Source organism: Siphateles boraxobius, unplaced genomic scaffold (genome assembly GCF_051911475.1).
Source record: "Siphateles boraxobius isolate OS27281-9 unplaced genomic scaffold, OSU_SipBor_1 130, whole genome shotgun sequence".
Lineage (NCBI taxonomy): Eukaryota > Metazoa > Chordata > Actinopteri > Cypriniformes > Leuciscidae > Siphateles > Siphateles boraxobius.
In genome coordinates, this window is record NW_027508734.1 from 28107063 (window position 1) to 28129818 (window position 22756).

General features: G+C 38.1%; 1 protein-coding gene across 4 annotated transcripts in view; it reads left to right on the forward strand.

Moving 5' to 3' along the window:
• The first annotated feature begins 483 nt into the window (after positions 1–483).
• Positions 484–22756, forward strand: part of rhpn2 (rhophilin, Rho GTPase binding protein 2) — a 33103-nt gene continuing 10830 nt past the window's right edge. For 2 of the 4 annotated variants that reach the window (XM_077228979.1, XM_077228980.1), the window contains exons 1-8: positions 521–757; positions 4745–4860; positions 12313–12441; positions 18779–18854; positions 19293–19370; positions 19526–19650; positions 19989–20155; positions 20810–20997. In XM_077228979.1, coding sequence (XP_077085094.1) covers positions 689–757; positions 4745–4860; positions 12313–12441; positions 18779–18854; positions 19293–19370; positions 19526–19650; positions 19989–20155; positions 20810–20997 — 948 coding nt within the window. In that variant the 5' untranslated portion in view covers positions 521–688. Of the gene's footprint in view, positions 758–4744; positions 4861–12312; positions 12442–18778; positions 18855–19292; positions 19371–19525; positions 19651–19988; positions 20156–20809; positions 20998–22756 lie in introns of all 4 variants that reach the window. The other 2 variants (XM_077228977.1, XM_077228978.1) reach the window with 2 other exon arrangements.

Genomic DNA, 22756 nt, shown 5'->3' on the forward strand with positions numbered 1-22756 from the left:
TTTATATATATATATATAAATAATCAGAATGAAAATTGTTTGCCAAGTATACTTTCACATACAGTAAAAAACAAAAAACAGATAAACAGATGATAAAAATAGGTGATTATGCATATTTTATAAAATATATACATATATATATATATATATATATATAGGCTATATACATTTATACACATAAATGTAAAACTGGAAAAAGGCACGTCTGTGATTGCTGACAGCTGAATGAGTTATCCTATATACTGAGAAGAAACAATAAAGCAAAATCCAAGCTCTTTAAAGCACTGTTTTAATTTGAAAACTATGATATGCCGACTGGTACGTTTGGACCATGCGTTTGGACTATCCGTTAACGGTTAACCAGTCACCAATGTCTGAACTAAATATAACGTCGTTGATGCAGGGCGTTTATAAACAAGCCGAATCGGGGGCGCGGCAATTGCGCAGGTGAGATCAGACAGACTCCGCCCACTGAGGGGCAGCTCCACTGACTCATGACGCATCCGGAGCGGGGCGGGGAAGTGTAGCAAATAGCGAATGCTGAATGTGATTAGGAGAGTTTGGACAACAGTGGAGCATCAACAGATAACTGAGATCGCCTTGGAGACACACACCTGTTGAGCTGCTGGAACGTCTTACAACTTCTGCTTTCTGAATTTCATCGAGGCCATCTGTTGAGAATTAAGAAATGACGGACACTCTTATTCCCAATGGGTGCAAGACCAACGGTCCGGTGGAGAATGGCTACTTCAAAAAGGTAAGAGAGACTCGAAGTTTAATTTCTGTTTTTCTCGAAGGTTCCGTTGGTGACGTTAAATACCTCAAGACCTTTTATTAGTCACGGTCTTAGATATATGTAGCATCACTGCAGTTTTGCTAGTGTCGTTTTGAAAAGATTCGTGACTTATTTTTATGTTCTTTCATGAGTTGTAAGACGTGAAGTGTAGATTTCAGACAGAAGTGAAGGACGATAGCCTGGTTAAAACTAGACCTTTCTCAGACGTAAATCTAAATTTGCCTGAAGTTCGTCTGGGTTTTCCCAGGCTAGAAGGACGAGGCATTCAGCCTCCTTTCTTCATAAGGTGTTTGTAACAGGATCTGTTGGAGATGAACACACATCTGCTCTGCTGCCCAAACAAAACAATGCCAAGCGAAGACAGTTTAGTCTCAGAAACAATTAACCATGTATATAATTTATTATTTTAAGGATTACCACTGAGTGCCATTTGAAGGCAATGAAACATAGTGAATGTAGGCTAACTTACATGCTATTAAGAAAAACTAAAACTGATATGACGCAGGAACACATCTCGCTCATCTGAATGCATTACATTTTTACTCCATAACAGTAATACATTGAGTTACTGCTCACACACATATATATATATATATATATATATATATATATATATATATATATACACACACACACACACACACAATTAGGCCTACTTGTGTTACGTTTAGAATTTTATGCAGTTAGGCTAATGCCTAACAAGAAATATTTTGAAAAATGTAGCCTATGTTTTTTGCCAGAACTATTGCATTGCTATTCAGTTGCACTCGTTCAATGAAGTCTGTGAAGTTAGAATCAAATTTATTGTCGATTATTTTCGTTATCAATTATTATAGAGTCAATACAAATTAATAGTCTCTTAATAGGAGCCACTGTCATAATGTATAAACATGACCGAAGACAATCACATATTATGTCATGATTTTGCAGAACTATCATATTTTGGGGGAAACTGTGGTTATTTATTGTGAATTATTTGTAAGCAAGTTGTGTAAAGAGTTGTTTTTGGCATTTTCTTGTCTTTTTATATGGACAACTTTGATTAAATTCAGGTTCTGCAGTGATCATGGTGAAATTGTCTCAGTGTGTTTGTAAATAAACCATTGAGTGACTACAGTATTTGGTATTACTCTTCACACATATCAATACTTGTATCTTGATTTTCTTGTAGCCTATCTTCTTGTTTGTACATCTATATGTGTTTGTTAACTTTTGGAAGAGTAACGTGTGACAGGATTCTGACATTTATTATAGATTCTGGATGGAATTTAGTTTTGTTGGTGTGAATGGCAGCTGAAGAGGTCTATTGTTAAATTGTGTAACTGTTGAGCTTACCTCTCTTTGTGTTGAGAGTATCATTTGGGCTTTGTTGTTTAGGGCTTCTTATTGATATTAAAGTGGTTGATGTAAAACTGGCCTGCATTATTGGTTTCTACAGTTTCTCTTGGAATGTTTGTCTGACGGCACTTTCACACGAACGGGAAGTAAAAAAAAGAACGAAAGCAAAATTGATCATTGACTGGGTTTTCTGAATCAATGTGGGCAGATATGGTTATGGTACTGCAAAGCTGATTGGATTTGAGAGGAAATGCAGTTTTTTTTGTTTAGTACATTTCCTGTGTCTCATTTTCATTTATTACATGAAGTCTTTGAAAACGAGTCTGGTCGCTGTCTGCAGCGAGAAGGTTTCAGGCCTGTTACCAGGTGGGAGCTGGTTCAGACCGGTGATGTGGTTTTGGTCCATTTTCGCCTGAGCTGATCCTGCTTGGGCTGCACTGCTTCGAGAAACTGAATCGCAGACTCAGCATTTTTTCCCCCAGTTTTCCTCCTATTAGTGTTGCATCTGCCCAGTGACAGTGCATAGCCAAACCACAAACATTAATGAAACACAGATGCTCCAATCTCATGTTTTGGCATAGGCAAGAGAAGCTGTTCTGTGATTCAGGATTAGTATAACATGGCTTCTGAACATCTCATAGCATTACGTAAAGTGACCGATCAGCTATGAGTAAGAAGGAAAGAGTGCGTCTTAAACGAAAATGAAAAAAATATTCAGAATGGCATTTAGCCTACTCCCTGTTGCCTAATTCTTTAATGTTTACTGTAGCCCAACTTTGAGACAGAATGGTTAGTCATTGACTATTTTCAAGGCTGAGAATAGAAATTAACATTTGTTACCATAGTCTCATATTTGTGTGGATACCCCACCATATATAACAGTTGCAAAATGTTGAACACTTATACAACTCAGTTGAGGCCCTGTTTTCTGTCTCATTTGTGCCCTGGTTTGATGTGGACCTTGTTTCTGCTCTGTCTGCACTGTTAGTCCAGGGTAATTGCTATGTGATTGTGGAACGCAGTTGTGCTGGCAGCTCTTTGGATCTGCTTCGCTAAACATTGTCAGTATTCTAGAATGTGCAGAGGTCACGTCTGGTTTCTTTGACAAACACTGTTGCATTTATTGAGAGACAACCAATGTTTACACTGCAGCAGAGTATGGTTTTCTTGTTTGAGGTTGCTGCATTCACATTCAGTCAGATTATTAACAAAAGTGACAACCAAATTATATAATTAAATAGACCATCTTAAATTTTCTGTGTATTTCGGGCGACCTATATTGTGTGAACAAATCCTCACGGGGCAGCTAGTCTGTCATGTTATGCAATACGAGAGGCACTCTGCACTGCACATGTTCCTATCTCACGTGTGTTGCAGGGTATTTTTCTTTTCATTTGGGGTTTTGGTAACACATAGAGACGGAGATATGAGCTGTGTGTTATCTGACACTTTTAGATGCATTTAATGTCTCTCTTCCACCAGAGCTGTACTCATCTGCACTCATAAATAAAGCATTGTAACGCCAAAGTCTGTTAATTAAGATTTGATAGATAAACCTCGATGGTAATCATTATTAAAAAAAATTGTCAAATAAGACTTTCAGGTAGTATGAAAGTCACCATCTTTAACATTTACTTTTGTATCTGTGCTTCCAGATGTTATTCATGGCTGTTGCAAGAATATAAAATGGTATTGACTTTGGTTATACATATGGTATGCAACCTACTATTGTAACATAACAATTCAAGAGTCACATTAGTGAGATTTGGGTGAAATTTTGTGAGCAAACAGTCCATTGTCCATTTCTAATAGTATAGCAATGCATGAAGCACCACTCCACAGAGGTCACCTTCAAACCAAACAGCATTCCATGGCTAGGCTTGTCGATCCTAAACAGTGACTGTGTGAATGTCAGTAGCCGCTTTTAAACATTAAAATACCATAAATTACCATCACATTGGAAAAAAAAAACTATATTGTTCACACAAACAGCAGTCAGTATCAGTAGCTATGTATCAAGCAGTCAGTTATGTATAACTTAATACATAAGGACTGGGCTATAATGAAATAAAAAGTTAGATCACTTCTCCATTGAAAGCTGGTGCTTTTTCCTTTGTGCTCAGTGAGTCATAGCTTGTTTACGTATTTTCCGAAATAGGCCTAAACATTACGTTTTCACATTAGGATCTCATAAAATGTTTGTCACGATAAGAGCGATAAGCAGTTTGCATTTTTATCCATCTAGATTGATACCAGCCTCCTGTAAATCAAACCTCCTCCCTCAGCTATCAGATTTATGACAGGTAGATACTCTCTATAGGCGTGTCTGGGTGGGGGAAATTTATCTCCTTACATCATGTACTGTGTACGCCACACCTTACTGACGTAACAAGGTGTATGTGTTGGCTGGCATGTGCTTCTTTGTTTATCTTTTATAGGAACTATGGAATGCATTGTAGTTGGGGTTTATAAGACTGCGAAATGTTCACAGTGCATAAAAACACAAACAGCCTATAAATTCATTTTATATTAGCTGTCAATAGGGAGCCCTCGCCCCAGAGCCATGTAAATTGTTGTTAATCTTTTTCTCTCCGTCTCTTTCTCTGACAGGGATGTAATCCATTTGCTCAGACTGGCCGCAGTAAACTGCAGAATAAAAGAGCGCTTCTCAACCAGCAAATCATCAAACAGATGAGGATGAGAGCTGGAGCAGAGAACCTTCTCAAGTAAGTCAAGCACACTTATGGGTGGACACAAACACAAGGGCAAGCGCTCATTTATCACCCTCACCTCATATTTGTCTACGGGCATGTGGGTGGATATGCAAACAAATGCAGGACATCGTTCCCAAAATAACCCAATAATGTTTCAATCATTGACGAAACAACTTTTTCTTTTAAATAAAGTTCTGTAGTCTTTCATTCACTGTTTTGCTTTCGTTACATAACATCTTGTCTTGAAGTATCTGGCATTAGACCGTAGAGTCCTGGCTCTGTCGGGTAAATCATTTCACTGTTTTGGAGGAATACTTTGCTCTTTTTGAGATGAGGTTTCAGTCAGAAGCCTTGCTGCTAACCTGTCGTCAAATAATTTGTCTGTTTGCCTGTGTGCAAAAGCCAGTGTTTGTAGCTCATCTGCACTCTCATCTCACCTGCCAGGTGTGCCTTTCACATTTTTAGATTTGGAGTTGATGATAGACACAGTAACATTGTGCCTTTGTTAAAGCTGATGACTAAAGAGGCTGGGAATGCTATATGTGAGATTTGAGATCAGACCTGATAGATACTAGTGGAGCCTAGAACTAGGACATTGAAACCTGAAACCGTAAAGTGTGTTGTTACAATGTCTATAGTATATGTAAATGAACAATGTTTACTCAATCTCTCTGTTATCTGGCTCGAGAAATTAACTTTTATTTGTCAGCAAAAGTCCGCAGAATGATGCGTTTGCTCCAGGGTATTCGTGAAAACTACAGATTATACTTCAACATTTTTGCATCCCTTCCTTTGGGCAGTCGGATTGACAGAGAGTTGTTAACAAAACAGTTGTAAGGGTAGGTTTATCACTGAAAATTGTATCATTCTATAGTAGTATGTCTACTCTTTAAACAGCATTATGGTCAAACGGAACACTGTGGCCACAGCTTTCCTACCTGTACGCGGCAACATCTTGCTATATGAGCGTAACTGACAGAATGACAGTTTCTTTAATCCCCCCTTCGACACCATCATCATGACTAAAAGTTTACAAAGTAGTATTCCGTAAAAAAGCAAGGCGGTTTTTGTCTGGTCAAGCATATCCATAGCAGACTGGTGGGAGTGGCCTTGGACGGCAACATGTGAGTGCATTATGGGTGTTGCAGTTTTCCTACCTATTTTGCAAAAGGTAAGGTTTTCTGTTTTCTCTAGTCAGATAGCACCAATTTAAAAAAAAAAATTCTACTTTCTACTGTATTGGCAGCCACGTTTTATTGAAAGCCCATTTTGCCAGAGGTGAAGTAATATTTTCCCCTTTAATCTCTTTAAAAAACGTGCTTTGCTTAGATCAGTTTATTTTGACAAGTATGCTCTTTGAGATATATTTACCATGCAAAGTCCTTTTTTGAACATTCTAGCAGCCAGCTATCAACTAAGAAATGCTGGCACTGATTTGAATGTTAACCGCTGGTCAGCCATGCGTACTACTATGGCTGAACCAGATGAGAGAGGAAAAAACTGTCTAACTAAAAATGCAAAGTAACATGCAAATCATTTTTTGGTGTCACCTTTCTGGTGTTCTGTAGCACGCTATGGCATCAAGGAAACATTTTTTCATACAAAAGAACACATCAGTTTACAAAATGTTAATCACATTTGTGTTTCTAAAAACAAATAATTGTGAATTAGAATTTGGAATCGATAGTTCAGTTTGTAACTAGTAATGTGGTTTGAATAGTGGTTCAAATTTTTGTTCAAACTGAAAATCTGGGCCTATTGGGCTGAAAAACTAAGCCAAAAATAATATAACATATATTTTTCTAATTGAGTACATTCACTTTCTTCAATTGGTATGGCTTATTGACAAAACATTATAATTATGCATGTGTCACTGTTGAGCCGTCATAAATTGGTTGGCACACACCTTTATGATGTGCAGTAATCAGAATGCCATTACTTCAAAATAACTGTTTATTTAGTTACAGTTAGTAGTTTTTGGGGGGATAATTGCTTTTAAAAAAAAATGAAGAAGTCTCCTATGCTCACAAAGGCTGCTTTTTTTGTTCAGAAAGTAAAAGTATGATTTGCTGCTCAAGAAACCTATACTATTGCTATTGTTTTTATAATCAACGTTGAAAACAGTGCTACTAATATATTGTTTGAGAAAAGAACAGCATTTTATTTGAACCAGATTTCTTTTGTAACAATTTAAAACGTCTTTGCAGTCACTTTTGAATTTAATGTGTTCTTGCTGAATGAAATTAGTAATTTCTTTAAGAAAAACTGAGCAACTTTGAATAGTAATCTACGTATATTTTGGCCTATTTTCTTTCAGCTGCTGAAATTTCAGTTTATCTATGGTTTTGAATACTGTAATTGTTGATGCAAATTGTGTGAGGACACAAAAGCTCTGATTGTAGTTTGGTTTGATTGTAGGACATAATTTGCCTGATTGTAACTGGCCAGTTCTAGACTGTCTGTCAGATTTCTATCAGTTCTGTTCAAGGAAGCATTTATATAAATGAAACGTGAGCCGATGTGAAGCACTGACATCTTTTCAGTAAACACCAACGATCATTCAGAAAGGACAGATATTTGTGAAGTTTACAGAACTGCTGTTGCATCTTGTTGTGAAAATCACAGCTCATATCACCTCTCTCAAAAGATCCCAATGTTTTTCCCTGTACGATAAGCACACACTGTAACATTGGACAAACCGGTCGCCATGGGGATGTTAAGTGTGTCTGTTGTCTCCATGGTTTTGAAGGACACACCTGCTGGGTTGGTCCTTGGAGCAGAGCATTTGATTGGCACTGACATCAAAGTGGCTTTTAAATCTTAATAGAACAAAGTTTGGATGAGTCTCCCTTCTTTTACTCTCTGTAGGTTGATGATATGTTGGGGCTAAAATGTTGGTTAAATTATTGTCATCTGACATTGGCTGGCGTGTGGATGGATATTGTGAGCAGGGAACTACACTAACCTTTTCCACTGGTGGCACTTGCACTACTAACTTTTTCAGTTACTAGCGCAAAATATGATTTGGTCGCACAAATTATTTATAGTAAGCCGCTCTGGATAATAATGAACAATAATGAAACTGTATTGCATACAGATGTGCTTTTTATTTTACTTGCCATGTTTTAAACCACATGCCGCCTTGTTTTTGTTTTCTTTAACATTGGTTGGGATAGATTTACTGCAATAGAAAATACTGTACACAATAAAGAGCAAAATGGATTTCAACATGCTATGGTTTGCACAGATGGGCAGACTCGTGAACTCGTAAGTAGTGATGCACCGATGTGAAAATTGTGGCCGATACCGATAACCGATATTAATATTGGTGTTATGGTCGATATCTCTGTATAGAAAACAAATTTACTGATAATCAAATAAAGAGATATTTTTAAAAACACTTTTCTTTTCTTTTTTTTACTTTAGAAATGACTGATATTGGGCACCTTTACCTGTGTGCAAAATATGTCACACATAGGACACGCATGCATTATATTGCATTGCATATAATGTGTGCTGGTCAACTTGTCTAAAATTAAGAAACCCCTAGAAAAGAGTAAAAAAAAAAAGTGTTGTATTTATTATTCCAATATCCAGGGAAAACGGCTTCTATTTGTGACTTGCTGTCTTTGCGTTTGAACATTGCACATTTTAAACAGGACACGCATTAGCTGAATAAATGTTAGCCAATACAAACATATTTATAGAAAACAGTTGACAATGAATAGAAAGAAGTCCAATAATAGCATAACAAATCACTTATTATAAAAATAATATCAAGTATAAGTTAAATGAATCCGACATAGGCCTATAATGAGGGCTGTGTTAGCAGTAAAACGGCCGTCATTTAACGAATTTTAAAAACACGGATGGATAATACAAAATGCTTTCTGACATTTTGACAGAAAAAAAACAAGCAAGAACAAAATTTAAACTATAGCCAATTTTCATTTTACAATTATCTTCTCTCTCTCTGTGTGCGCGCGTCCGTGTTTCTGAGAGAGAGAGCTCGCGCAGCACTGATACAATGGTACGTTTTAATCTAAGTAACGGTCGCGGGGCTGAAGCCAACTTGATGTGTTGAATGCTCAGAGCACGTTATAAAACGTATTCTTAAAATACACATTTCTGTTTTAATAAATGCTCATAGTAAAGCATAGCATATTGCCTAAAAACATAGGTACAAAAATAATCAGTGATACATTTGCGACCCATTAAAAATTAGGGTCGCAATGGCATTTCAAAAGGTCGCATATGCGACCATTTTGGTCGCAGTGTAGTTCCCTGGTGAGCTGGCTGACTGAAACAGGGCTGGATCCAAGCAGATACGAGGCATAAAGCAGTTTGGTGGTTTTAATCTCGAAGGAATGTTTTTAGATTTAGTCAACAGGTGACGTTTGTGACAAGTACACTAGTGAGGTCATTGCAATGCTGTGATGGATGTGCAAATGGCCCTGAGGTCTCCTGTCAGCCTGTTTTACACATCCACGCAGGCACGTACACAGACATGTCAGCAGAAGCTGTAAATTAGGCTGTTTGAGAGGTGACGGTAGTGCGTCTCTCACACGTACATGCAAACGCTGCCTGAAGATCTCTCTCTCGATACTTCAGTGAAACACTCTAATTACTTCTGTGTTTAATGTGTGAGTCAGATCTAAAGATTGTATGTATTTTAATGATATTCATGAGTCAGTTTTATAGCCCTTCAATAGAGCCGGATGTCTGAGTGTTTTTCTTTGCCTGAGCTCATTAATGGGATGGGGTGTGGATTCTTGCCCAATCTATTTACCTTCCATTCATAGCTGCTCTATGTTCAGAGGTGATCTGGAATGTTCTCTCATTCATGGGTCTCAGAGGTTTGTGGTTCATGGGAGAAGAGACCACATAAAAGATTGATTGTAAGGCAGTCATCTGCTTTTATTAAACTCCCTTCTCTCTCTCTCTCTCTCTCTCTCTCTCTCTCTCTCTCTCTCTCTCTCTCTCTCTCTCTCTCTCTCTCTCTCTCTCTCTCTCGTACCTCTCTCTCTCTCTCTCTCTCTCTCTCTCTCGTACCTCTCTCTCTCTCTCTCTCTCTCTCTCTCTCTCTCTCTCTCGTACCTCTCTCTCTCTCTCGTACCTCTCTCTCTCTCTCTCTCTCTCTCTCTCTCTCTCTCACTCATACCTATCTTTCTCTCTCTCTCTCTCTCTCTCGTACCTATCTTTCTAATCCACATTCTTGTGTGTTTGTTTGAGTGAGCCTACATGCCCGACCGGTTTGAGTGCTAATTTTGTAACGTCCCACCCTGCCAAAGTGCATTTGCGTACAGAATAATACTGTATATAGGCTACTAAACCCTGGTCCGAGGGTCACGAGAATTAAAAAATGGGTCGCCAGTGATTTATAAAAATAAAAAAAAATCCGTTTTCTAATAATATTAATATTAATAATAGTAGCTTTGATTAGAAGTACACTAAAATAACATTCAAATTCATGCAAAATAAATAATCCACATGTCACCTGACCGACCTACTCGTAGCCATAGGCAACACAAAACAAAAAACCTTGACGAAACGAAACAAACTGAACGGAATGCTTCTCCTGACATGCGTGTTGCCCTCTCGTCCTGCGAACCGACTTGGGACCAGATTATGCAGAATAAGCAGGCCCACCCTTCTCATTAATATATACAGTATACACAAAACACGCACACGTTCGCTCCATCGGCAGCAACACACAAACACTCGTCGTTCCTTCCGCAACACACTCTCGTTCGCTCCATTGGCAGCAACACACACATTTCAGATCAATAGATTTGTTTTCCTTAAAATTGTAATTAACACTAACTTTATTCTCATTTGAATTATAAATATGTTTGCTTTTAAACTGTGTGTGATTTTGGTTGGGTGACAGTTGTAGGTTAAGTTTGACAAGAGTTTACAGTTTGACAAAAGCACAATGTTGTGTTTTATTGCGAGTGTACACAAATATAAATGAATGGTGTTATGTATGAACAAAGTGACGGGGTATGCTTTTGTTTCCAGTGCCGCGCCTCACACACACACAAATACACCATTCCAGGCTGCCGAAATAAAATATGATAATAAAATAGTCAACCTAATATAAAATCACACTGCTCTGTTTAAATTGCAGTAGTACAATTCGTACCATTTAGCGTAAGCACCGCTCAACTGTGATGTTTCCAAGCACATTTTTGCGTATGTGAAAAAAGGATGATTTTTTTCCCGTCGATATTGCAACGTGAGTGAAGTTGCTACAAAACCAATAATAAAGAATAGTTTACCATCAAATACATCGCGAATGTTGAAACATTTTGATTCTAATGAGAGAGTTACGTGAGCATAATGCTCCTTACTTTTACTTTTACTTTCGCTTTCAATTATTTTGTTTTGGCTTGTTTATAGTTATTATTTTTTTTAATTCTTGTTCTGTTCTGAATATTACATTTAAATAGTTTGTTGTGGAATATGTTTTGTGTATTTTTATAAGCATGCAGCAAACAATAGGCTATTAATTGGTTAAAATTCCTGTATTGTAGGCCTATAGCTTGATCAAATTATTTCAGAATCGACTTTGCGTTGCAATCGCGTCAAGGATCGTAAAGTGCACGTGCATCATCAGAAGTGGTTAAAAAAGTGGTGAGCTGATTTTTTTTCAAAAGGTTTTTAAAAGTTTGAAAACCACTGATATTTTTTTGAGCCCTTCTGCTGTTGAAAGTGAACCACTGCATATAATAGAAGATGTGAAAAGCAGAGAGAGGTTAATTTCTCACTCAGGTAGATGCGATTCCAACATCTGTGAGGGATTTGTTGGGTATTAAACAATGGAAAACATGACTCATAAGAGATATTTACTTAAAAATGAAAGAACATCCTGATCTTGTCACATTGTATAATTATTGTTATTAGTAGTAGTAGTAGTAGTATTACATATATGACAAGTGTCTTGGTAGTCTTCTTTTTTTCCTCTGTTGAGTGTGGTTGTTAGAACCACAAGGTATGTGATTAAACAGTTATTTGTTGTATTTTACAACTGTGTGGGATGTTGCCTGTGTGAATAATAAGAGCTCAAGTCTCCAGTCCAACCTGACCTCACCCTCACCTCCCTTCCTCCCATTGACAAGATTTTAGAGTAAAAGTCACAGGATGAAATAGGGCCGCTATTGGTTTTAGTCAGGCATATCTCTTTTTCCTATTTAATGAGTGTTTGATCAGGACTGTGTGGTTTAATTCTAAAGCCTTTCTTTGACAAGCATGGCTGCACACTTGCCACTTATTTCTATCATGTGCCAGTAAGCACAAAATAACAAAAGCTACATTCTTATCAGCCTCTCCCTTCTGTACTGCAGATGTTGAACTAACAGGACATTTCAAACCAGAGACATAGTGCCAATGATGCCATGTTGTGAGTTACTGTAGATATGACCTCTGCTTATCCTCTCTCTCCCTCTCTTTCTCTTTCTCAAGGGCGACGTCCAATAATAAGGTTCGGGAGCAGGTGGTGCTGGAGTTAAGTTATGTCAACTCAGATCTACAGCTTCTTATGGAACAGCTGGAAGGACTCAACAGCTCTGTGGAAGTTTATCAGAACGTACAGTAAGTACACACACACATTGCACTGATTATGATGATGAAAGATACAGTGAGAACTTACTCAAGGCAGATTATGATCCATTATAGAGAAAAGGATGCACAGTTACTACTCACGCACATGTCCAGTTTATCTGGACACTCAAAGCCTCCCCGATGAATTACAGTAATGTAAGGGGTGTGTGCAGAATAATATAAGAGCTGAACTCCCTGCTCACTGCATTATGCTGTATTATCACATTTTCTCTACTGATCTAGGAGGTTATAGAGGATAGATGTTTGAATATTAACATGCACATAAATTTCCTGTGATTATGACTTGTATCTCAGAAGGAATTTTGTGAGCTCCTGCTACACAGTCATAAGGCCTTCCAGTAGGAAGTTTAAGAAAGGGCCAATTTAAAAAAAATTATATCTCTGTGTTGGGATAATAATAATCCAGTCATTCAAATGAGATGGCAGCAATTAGCAAACAACAACAATCCAGCAATCCTATCAAATCCCAATGGACAAAATCAAGTCTTGTCCAACAATTTATTTTTTTCTTGTTTGACAAGCCTTTTCAATAGGATATACATCACAATAGAGAAGAAAATACTATTGCAATTTCTGTTTGTTTAAAGGAGCATTTCACCCATTTCAACATTAATCTTAATTGAAATTGGGTCATATATGTAGTCGAAATGTAATTAATATATGTAATTCGAATTTGGTGCCTTGACCGAGTAAAGACAGAAAATAACTTTAGGGCGCATTTGTATGAAAGACAACAACTCCCACAGCACCACATTTTAAAGCTCCGCAAGCCACTCACAATAATCAAAAACAGTGCCTATGAGGCATAGAGCATACCGCCTATAGAGCATACCTTTTTTTTAAAGCAATTTCATAGTTTGGAAAATATGCTAATTTGCCTAGAAACACTGAAGACCAGGAATGTAAAGGAGGCTTCTGTGTTCAGGTAAAAGGTTGATTGGAGGGCCTCTTCTACTTATGGTACCCAATGCTCCCTCCATTGCTATATACCCTTATAGTTGAGAAATAATCTAAACTTGGCTGAAGTTTAAAGGGAAGACGAGACATGGTTTGCAGGTTCATTTGTCAATCGGGTACATCTTTTCAAGTTTCTTTACATGAATCAAATTTCCAATAGGTAAAGACTCCACTCCACACAACTAGTCAGACAGGTTTATGCAGAGGTGGGTTGACAGGTTGATGATTCTGGCTCATCCTCCTCTTTCGTACACATGCCACATGTCTCCTCTCACGTGTCAGAAGAGGATGTGCAGGAGTGTGCTCAAGTTTTCTTTTAATTTTGTGTTTCTGCTTCCTTTTCAATGGTATCACAATTATAGCATGTTTGACATTCTCTTACTGGCACCAAATTCTGTCAGAATCATCATTTGTAAAAAAAATGTTGTGGCTTAGAATGATCATACCATAAGATGGCAATATAGAGAGGAATACACGTCGTCTGTATTCAAGGGTCTTTTAGTGATTCTTTCATTAGGCATACAAAGTAAACCCTGCAGCCAAAATGAAAGGATTCATTAGTGGCACTGCAGTCATGCTTTTTTGACCATCATGCTGTGTATGTTTTGTTTATTTTGTAGGTTAGAGTATGTTTCCTTGGTTACAGTTGTATTGTAGTCCTCTTTAAATCCTCTCTAAGCCCTCTTTTGCCTCTCAGACCACTGTGAGTGAGAGTGTGTGTACACGTAAACGCAATCTTGAGTTTCTTTGGCCTACTTCACCCTCTGCACGGGAACACGTCTTTCTTTGCTCTAAGAAAGCTCCGAAATATATTTTAAGCTCAAACCCTGCTTAACTGAGCAGTACGGGCCTAGTACTTCATCTGCATTAGCTTCATAACATGTTGAGGCTTACAGTCTGAGGTTTGTTCCTCTAGGCCAGTGGTTCTCAACTCCAGTCCTCGGGACCCGCTGCTCTGCACATTTTGTACATTTCTTATCTGATACACTCAGTTCAGTTCAAGGAGTCTCTCCTAACGAGCTGGTGATCTGAATCAGGTGTGTTAAATAAGGAGACATAAAAAATGTGCAGAGCAGTGGGTCCCGAGGACTGGAGTTGAGAAACACTGGTCTAGGCCAAGCACTAATGAAAGAGTGTTTATCCCTTAATAAAATAACACACAATGAACCCACAATGAAGGCCTGAAGGGTTCATAGTAAACCAGAAAAACCTCCTGCAGACATCTGCACCTGATTCTGAACCCCTGACCTACATCCGTAATTATAACTCGCTTTAAAGCTGTAAACATGAGAGACGATCTCCCTTTTTTTCTTTTTGAAGTAAAAGTGTGGTATGTGTTAAAGGGATAGTTCACTCAAAAATGAAAATTCACCCACCCTTTACTTTTTTTTATTATAAATAATTTACTCACCCTTATTTTGTTCCAAGCTTGTATGACTTTCTTTCTTCTGCTGAAAATAATATATTTTGAAGAATGTTTTAATCCATATAATGAAAATCAGTAGGGTCCAAAACAATTGTATAAATTTGTATAAAAACAAACAAACCAAATACTAATTTATCAAAATATCATCTCTTGTCTTAATTTTCGGTGAACTGTCCCAGTTTAACAAAGGCATAGGTTTGACTGCATTTATGTTTCTCATAATCTTAAATATTTTGATTTGAACTTAAAATTTGTTTTGTCGATGAATATAATCTTTTAAATCTCCTATGCTTTGATCTGTCCTGTAACAGGTGGGTTTGGCTCAAATTATGCTTAAATCCAAATTCAAGTTACCAACAAGTGTTTACATTTTTATTCCACCTAAAAAGCATCTCAGGTGTCTGACGTTGGTTTAAAGGGGTGGTTGATTGCGATTTCACTTTTTTTATTTTAAATCGTGTGTAATGTTGCTGTTGGTGCATGAACAGTATCTGCAAAGTTTCTGCGCTGAAAGTTCAACGTAAGCAGAGATATCGTCTTTTAAAAATCAGGAATTTTAATGCCTACAAAAACGACTCGAATGGGACTACAACGAGATGCTTCCCGGGTTTTATACGTAACTAACCCATAATCAACCCTCCCTCCGGAATATGCAAAAAAGGGGGCATGGCCATATTTCTGCGGCTTTGTCGAAGAGGAAGAGTTATAGTGGAGAGCAGTAGCCATGCCTTCGAAAGTGTGCTATTTTGTGTGTCTATGACAAACGCGTACAAACATTTTGGACCTGAATTTGTAATTATGTACTAATTTTGTAAATGTATTTTCCATGTATACTTTATGACGTAATTTTTCAATTTGATCAAGAACGTAAACCAATGCCAATGCTGTTTGTTTATAGTAGCCAATTAGTTTGATGCTATTTTGTGTGTATAAGACAAACGCGTATAAAGTTAAATTATATGTAATCGCAGCAGCAAACTTCAGCTGCTGTTATCAGATGTTTTCACGTTCTGTTGGCACTTTAACAGTTGCCACATGTACACCTAAAGAAAACGGTACACCGAGTAAACTAAGTTTTGCGAATAGATAAACGGTTGTTCATTATAACGATAAAACGATAACTTTAAAAAACGGTATTAATCAGTCATTTATTCAGTTATATTAAATATTTAATCAGGAGAAAACCCTATCTCAAAAGCTAACAAGCAGCAGTAGCATTTTCAAGTAACAGCATATCGATATTCTTATATAATAATAGTAGAATAGAATAATGATAATACAAAAATGTACCATTCAGAAACGTTTTGTAAGAGCCGTGTTTGGGGAGGTTCTGCTTGACTCTCTTCATTGCTGCATTTTGGGTCTGATTCTGGCTCAAACTGATATTGACACCATTATTTACATTTGACCGGAGCACATGCAACTTTCGCCTGTAAAGGTAATGGGCGTGAAGTTTCCAGACAACGTGCGCTACGCAGTTTAGCCAATTGCAACGCACCGGCCCAACTAACCAATCTGAGCCCATTGCCTGTTTCTGAGGGAGTGATTTCATAGAATCAGGAAGTCATTCAAATGACAGAGGAGAGAGCGGCTTACAATATAGGTGAAATTTATGAAAAATCAGGCTTAAAAAAACCCCTTAGACATGTTATATTGCACCCCATAAACACAATCATGCAAAGAAAAAAAGCAGTAAACCACCCCTTTAAAGAACCCCAGCATAGGTAGAAGGCAAAAGGTGGCAACTCTGAAGAAACTAAAAGTTTCAGTTTGTTTGATTTTGGTCTCTTCATGATTCCAATACTTCCAGTTGTGTCATTGCATACTTTTAGTAATGTACTGCTGCTTTCAAATGGTACTAATAGCAGTAATAAAGCAGTAGGTGTGTCAGTTTTGGACAGACATTGTATTTGTGAGTATATTTGTGGTTGCGCTTTTTGACTTAGAAGGGCTTGTGCATACCAGCCTGCGTTCTCTCTCCAGAATCTCCGGTTACTCTCTTCCTCCGCACTGCAAATGTGTTTCTTCAAATTTCTACAAACACTCTTTATTTGTCCTTTAAAACAAACAAAGCCTATCACCTCCTGTATATGATTGAGTGTGAGAAAAGGAATATTCCCATTGGTGCAGTGTTATCACCGGTGTTTCATGCACAGAAGACTGAACAGAACAAGGTCTTCCTGTAGCTGCACACAATGTGGCATTCTCTTTTGCACCTGGCTTCCAGCTTACTGTGTGTGTGTGTGTGTGTATCAGTATAAGTACAGAACTGCATTCTTTCATTTCTTTCATGCCCTGCACCCCCCTTCTATCCCTCTCTGTCTGTTTTTTTAAACAATTTTTTTTCTCATGGCTTGAAGAGTGTACAGACAAACCGGTCTTCTGTTCTCTGTGTATCACTTCAGTGAATGTTCTCTGCACCGTGATTGGTTTGCGTTCTTTGAAGTTGTGTGATTCAGTGTTACACTTGCAACATGGAAATGTTATTGTTATTCTCTAGGAGTTTGAAATGAATTTTGTTTCCAGTTTGAGAGTGAGTTCTTATATCTAAGCATGCAAGTAACCTGTTCCAGAATTTGAATGCCCGAATTACACAAACTTTGTGTTACACATCTTCTCCTGCCTTTTGAGTTTAATTACTTGGTTACACTTTACAACAAGGTTCATTTTGTTAACCTTAATTAATGCATTAGATTAATAAATGCTGTATAAGTTTTGATCATTGTTATCTAGATTATTTATAAATGTATAATTGTTCATGGTTGTTACATTATACATGATCAATTTATAACTCCAATGTTAAAACTTGCATACCTTACTAAGTTGGAAAGATTTTGTTTGTTTTAAAAGGCTGCATTTATTTGATTAAAAATACAATAAACAGTAAAACACAAAACATCAAATACCTTGTCTCTCTCGATCTCCACTGTCGTCCTTTTATGCTTCCGCTCCTCTGTGATTCGAGACCGGTGCGTTGCGCAGGTGGCGCTCATTAGTTATCACGCCACCGACCTCGCGCCATTCTCCCACGGCCCTCGGCCTCGTCCTGCTAGCAACATTGTGAAATATTATAATTTTATTTTTTCTATTTTTATGGTTTCTATTTTAATATATTTTTCTGAATAGAAAGTTCAAAAGAACAGCATTTATTTGAAAGAAATATTTAATAACATCATTATTGTCCTTACAGTCTAACTCAAATTCTGATTTGTTTTTTTTTAGACACATATAATTTAGTTTACAGGCACATCTTCTTGAAGCACGAGTGATATTTCCTCTGTCGTTTCCTCTGATCCAGCAATATTTCTCACAAACATTACCCAGAACCACACTGGTGCTGCACTGTAATCTGTCATCTAGATGCAATCAGGACAGACCAGGACTGCCTCTCATCACCTCACACTCATGTGTTCTCTAGTCTGTCTTCACCCAGCCTGCTTTGAGCGGTGCTGGTGATGCCCCACCAGTGCAAGCACTGTAGTTAATATAATTATATGCATGTTGTCATTGCATTGTGACATGCATAATTATAAGTTTACAAAGTCTGATCAGCACAAAACCCGCAGACATACCCACTCACACACAGACACCTCTTTCTTAAGTCCAATTTTTTAAATGGTCAATATTTTTCTATGAAGTAAGTAGGTTAATTGGCTTGTGATGGTAAACCATCATTTACTCAGGTATCAGCTGTTTCAGACTTAGAGCTGATTGAAACTTGCAGAGAATTGTCATAGTATTAGTAATGTGTGAAAGGGGTCACATACACAAGCATGTCTCAGTTCTGAGTCACACACAGATTAGTGGGTCTGGCCTTTCTGAGTCAGCCTTGAAGCCTTATTCTTTCCTACTGATATACTGAAAGTGTTCTCCCTTAGTTTTTCTAAATTTAATTTCTACTCTCTCTTTGTATTCATTTTACAGAGAGACAGCCAGCATCCCTCTCATCCCTCTGGGACTGAAGGAGACAAAGGATGTCGATTTCTCTGTTCATATCAAGGTCAGTTTCTTTCACGACGACCCCTCAATGTTTACCTCAGTTATCAGGCATTGAGTAAGGTGGCTTTCATGATTCTCAAAGCTTTTCTTAGTGAAAACAGAAAGTAGGTCACAGAATAATAAACAAGGAAGCCAAAGACTCAATAAAACGTTTTTGAAAGTCTACTGTGATGTTTGATGCATGCATGGCATTTATTATCTTATAAATAAGTGGGTGTTGAGATGTTTGTTGAGAGAGAAGGATCAATCAGATGCTTTCAACCTGTAATTTAGCTGATCTGTAATGACAAAGCAATGCAGGTGAATCTATGACACAATGTTATTGTTACATCTGTTTTCAGACAAGTTTAACAGGGAGAACAGGTTTGTGACTGTGTGGCCTTTTTGTGTTTGCGTTGAAATATCAATGAATTGATATGAAAATGCTTTATTTGAACAGGACTTCATCCTGGAACACTACAGTGAAGACGGCTCAAACTTTCAGGATCAGATCGATGACCTGATGGACCTGAGACAGGTATGATTCAACATCTTTAAAAGGTGCCAGGTTTGATTCTTGGTTGAAATTGAAGTTTAGGATCAAATAAAATCTGATCAGTAAAAACAGATGCACAAGGCTAACCAATGAGACTGGTATTATCAAAGATCCTGAAGTAAATGTGTGTGTTTCAGGCCTGTCGGACCCCCAGTCGTAATCCTTCTGGTGTGGATTTGCTTGCCAACTACTTCAGTCAACTTTCCTTCTTGGAGACTCGATTTTTCTCTCCTACGCGCCAGCTTGGCATTTTCTTCACATGGTAGGTTGCATCTCGCCCACACCAGCAGTAATATGCTTGTAATGAACTTATACACTTCTGTATCAGCTGTAAACATAACTCATTCAGAGGAAACACACAACTGGTCTGATTGGGCTGTCAGGCTGTGTTTGTTGTTTCTATGTCAGCTTTTTGGTTCATTTATTACTCTAGAGACAAAGGGAGATAATGTGTCAACGTTAAAAAGCAGGAGAGAATTAATGGAACTGTTAATAAACATATAGTATGCAATTCCTATTAACACAGCATTACATATGCAACTGAACAAAAAAAATAAGCCTCACATGAGTTTCAACACACATTTTTTTGTGCCTACGCAGGTATGACTCATTTACCGGCATGCCTGTGTGCCAGCAGAACATCTCTCTAGAGAAAGCCAGCATGCTTTTCAACATGGCAGCTCTCTACTCCCAGATTGGCACCCGTGCTGACAGACAGACACAAGCTGGACTCGAGGACGCCATCGCTGCCTTCCAGAAATCTGCAGGTGAGAGGTTTTGAGTAGATCCACTTCTTATATGCAGATAAGTTTGTGAGAAGGTAAGGTATCCAAAACTATCTATGATGAACCGTGGTTGAACTCCTGCCTCATGAGAACAGATGTGTATTCAGGTTCTGGTTGTGTTTTAAGGTGGAGTGAACATGACGTAATTCTTCCCCCTCAACAGCAGATCTGTCACATGCTCATTGGAACTCAGTGGCTTGTGTTAGTTTTTAACAGCAGCATTAAGAGAGATTTGGCTTGCTTTCTTAAGCTATTTAAACAGCCAACCCCGCTGTCTTTCATCACATATAATGTTTTGTATATCTCCACCGGAAAGATAGTCTAAATATGATCGCTCTCCCCTTTTGTTGCTGTGATTATTACAGAAATTGATTGACACACTGTCATACAAGTCTTTTTTTTATCTCTAAGATCTCTGTGTTTGTAAAATCATTAAATGAAAGAGATGACAATGCTATTTTACATAAGCTATAATGTTGGGAAGCTTAATAAGAAATTAGCTATAATGTTGGGAAGCTTAATAAGAAATTATCTAGAATTTTCTGTTTAATTTACGCTGTGCTGCAGTGGACTGGCAAATATAAGGGGAATGGTTTGTTGTATATATAATGTTGAAGTCTGTCCGTTCTGCTGTAGGTGTGCTGCACTTCCTGAAGGAGACATTTACGCACACTCCCAGCTATGATATGAGTCCTGCAATGCTGAGCATGCTGATCCGGCTGATGCTAGCACAGGCGCAGGAGTGTATGTTTGAGCTGATCACTCTGCCAGGAATCCGAAATGAGTTCTTCAGCCTGCTCAAAATGGCACAAGAGGCTGCCAAGGTACTTGTTAAATGTTTTCAGACTAAAAAATTTAGTGATAATACAGTGGGGATCTATCTGTAATACATTGGAGTTTTATTTATTGGTCTTAGTTGAAATTGGATATTTAATTGTGCATTCACATTTTCCCTTTTTTTACATTTCGATTAGCTTTGTTGTCATCTAATGGTCCTTAAAAAAAATTGTAAAAAAAAAGAAGAAAAAACACATAACATTGTTAAATGTAATCTTTAGCAAATCTCAGAATACATTTTTAACATTATAATGTAGTGATGCCTAAATTCATTAGCTTAAAAAAATATTTAAGTTAGTTAACTTTTATTCAGTAAGGATGCATTAAATTTATCAATTAGACCGTAAAGGCGTATAAAGATACCAATGATTTCTATTTCAAATAAATGCTGTTGTTTTGAAATTTCTATTCATCAAAAGAATCTTGAAATCCTTAATATTTAGTTTCAACCAAAAAAGCAGCACAAACTTTTTTTTTTACGTTGATAAGACAAAATATTTCTTGTGCGCCAAATCAACATATTAGAATGATTTCTGAAGGATCATGTGACATTGAAGACTGGAGTAAGATAAGAAAGATGGCGCCGCTATGTTTGGCTTGCCACTTGCTTCTCTGTTTTTTCATGTTTGTTTTTGCTACCGTCTCGCCAATTATTGTATATGATCGCACTACGCTGCTGGAATTGCGTTTTACAACTAATCACCTCCTAAATGCCCAATCCTTCAAACCACCACCGCCACTGTTGACACTATGTCCTTCTTACCTGAGACGCCCTATCTGTCTGCTACCAGGCAGTAGGCGTTGCAGAAGACGCGGTCGTAGAAGAGGGTTACATGTCAGGCTGAGGACTCACCTGGTTTCTCTGTCGTCGAGGACTGGAAATCAATCAGGACTTGGCAGTGCTAGAAGTTCGTGGGTATGCTACCGATGGCTTCGGCCGGTTAATTCCAACACTGACGTTCCATTTCCATGTCCCCGCCGCGTCAAAACATCTACCCGGGGTTGCGTCCAAAGAAACCTCCGTCCAATTCCTCGTGTGACATTGCCGCCTGCTAACTCGACCACGTTTCGCAAGGCATTATGTAACACCAGATCGCTCAATAACAAAACATTTGTCCTCAATGTTGTCATCTCCTCGTATAATCTGGATTTGTTTTTCCTCACCGAAACTTGGCTTCCCCCAGGTGGCGTCAGTGCCTTTTCGGAACTCCTCCCCCCTGGCTATCTTTACCTAAACACCCCGTGGCAAACGGGTAGGGGCGGGGGGATAGCTACTACACACAGACAGTCCTTGATATGCCGCCAGCTGTCCACTAGAGGGTATTCCAGCTTTGTGTTACAAGCATTTGTGCTCACACTACCCTGTCCCATTTTATGTGCAGTAATCTACCGGCCACCAAAACTAAATAAGGATTTTTTAATTGAGTTTTCAGAGTTTTTGACAGAGTTTCTGGCAAAGTTTGATAATACTTTAATCTGTGGGGATTTTAACATTCACGTTTGTTGCCCCTTTGATAAACCTGCTAATGATTTTAAGGCACTTTTAGATTCACTGGACCTTACCCAGTCCATATCCCGTCCCACTCATAGGTTAGGTCATACTCTTGACCTTATTATCTCTCGTGGGGTGATAGTGTCAACCTGTGAGGTTCTGGATTTTCCCATCTCTGACCACTCTCTCATACGGTTTGACATCTGTGCTGTTCCTCCTGCTCCCTCATCCACTGCCCCCCATCGTCGTCGCAT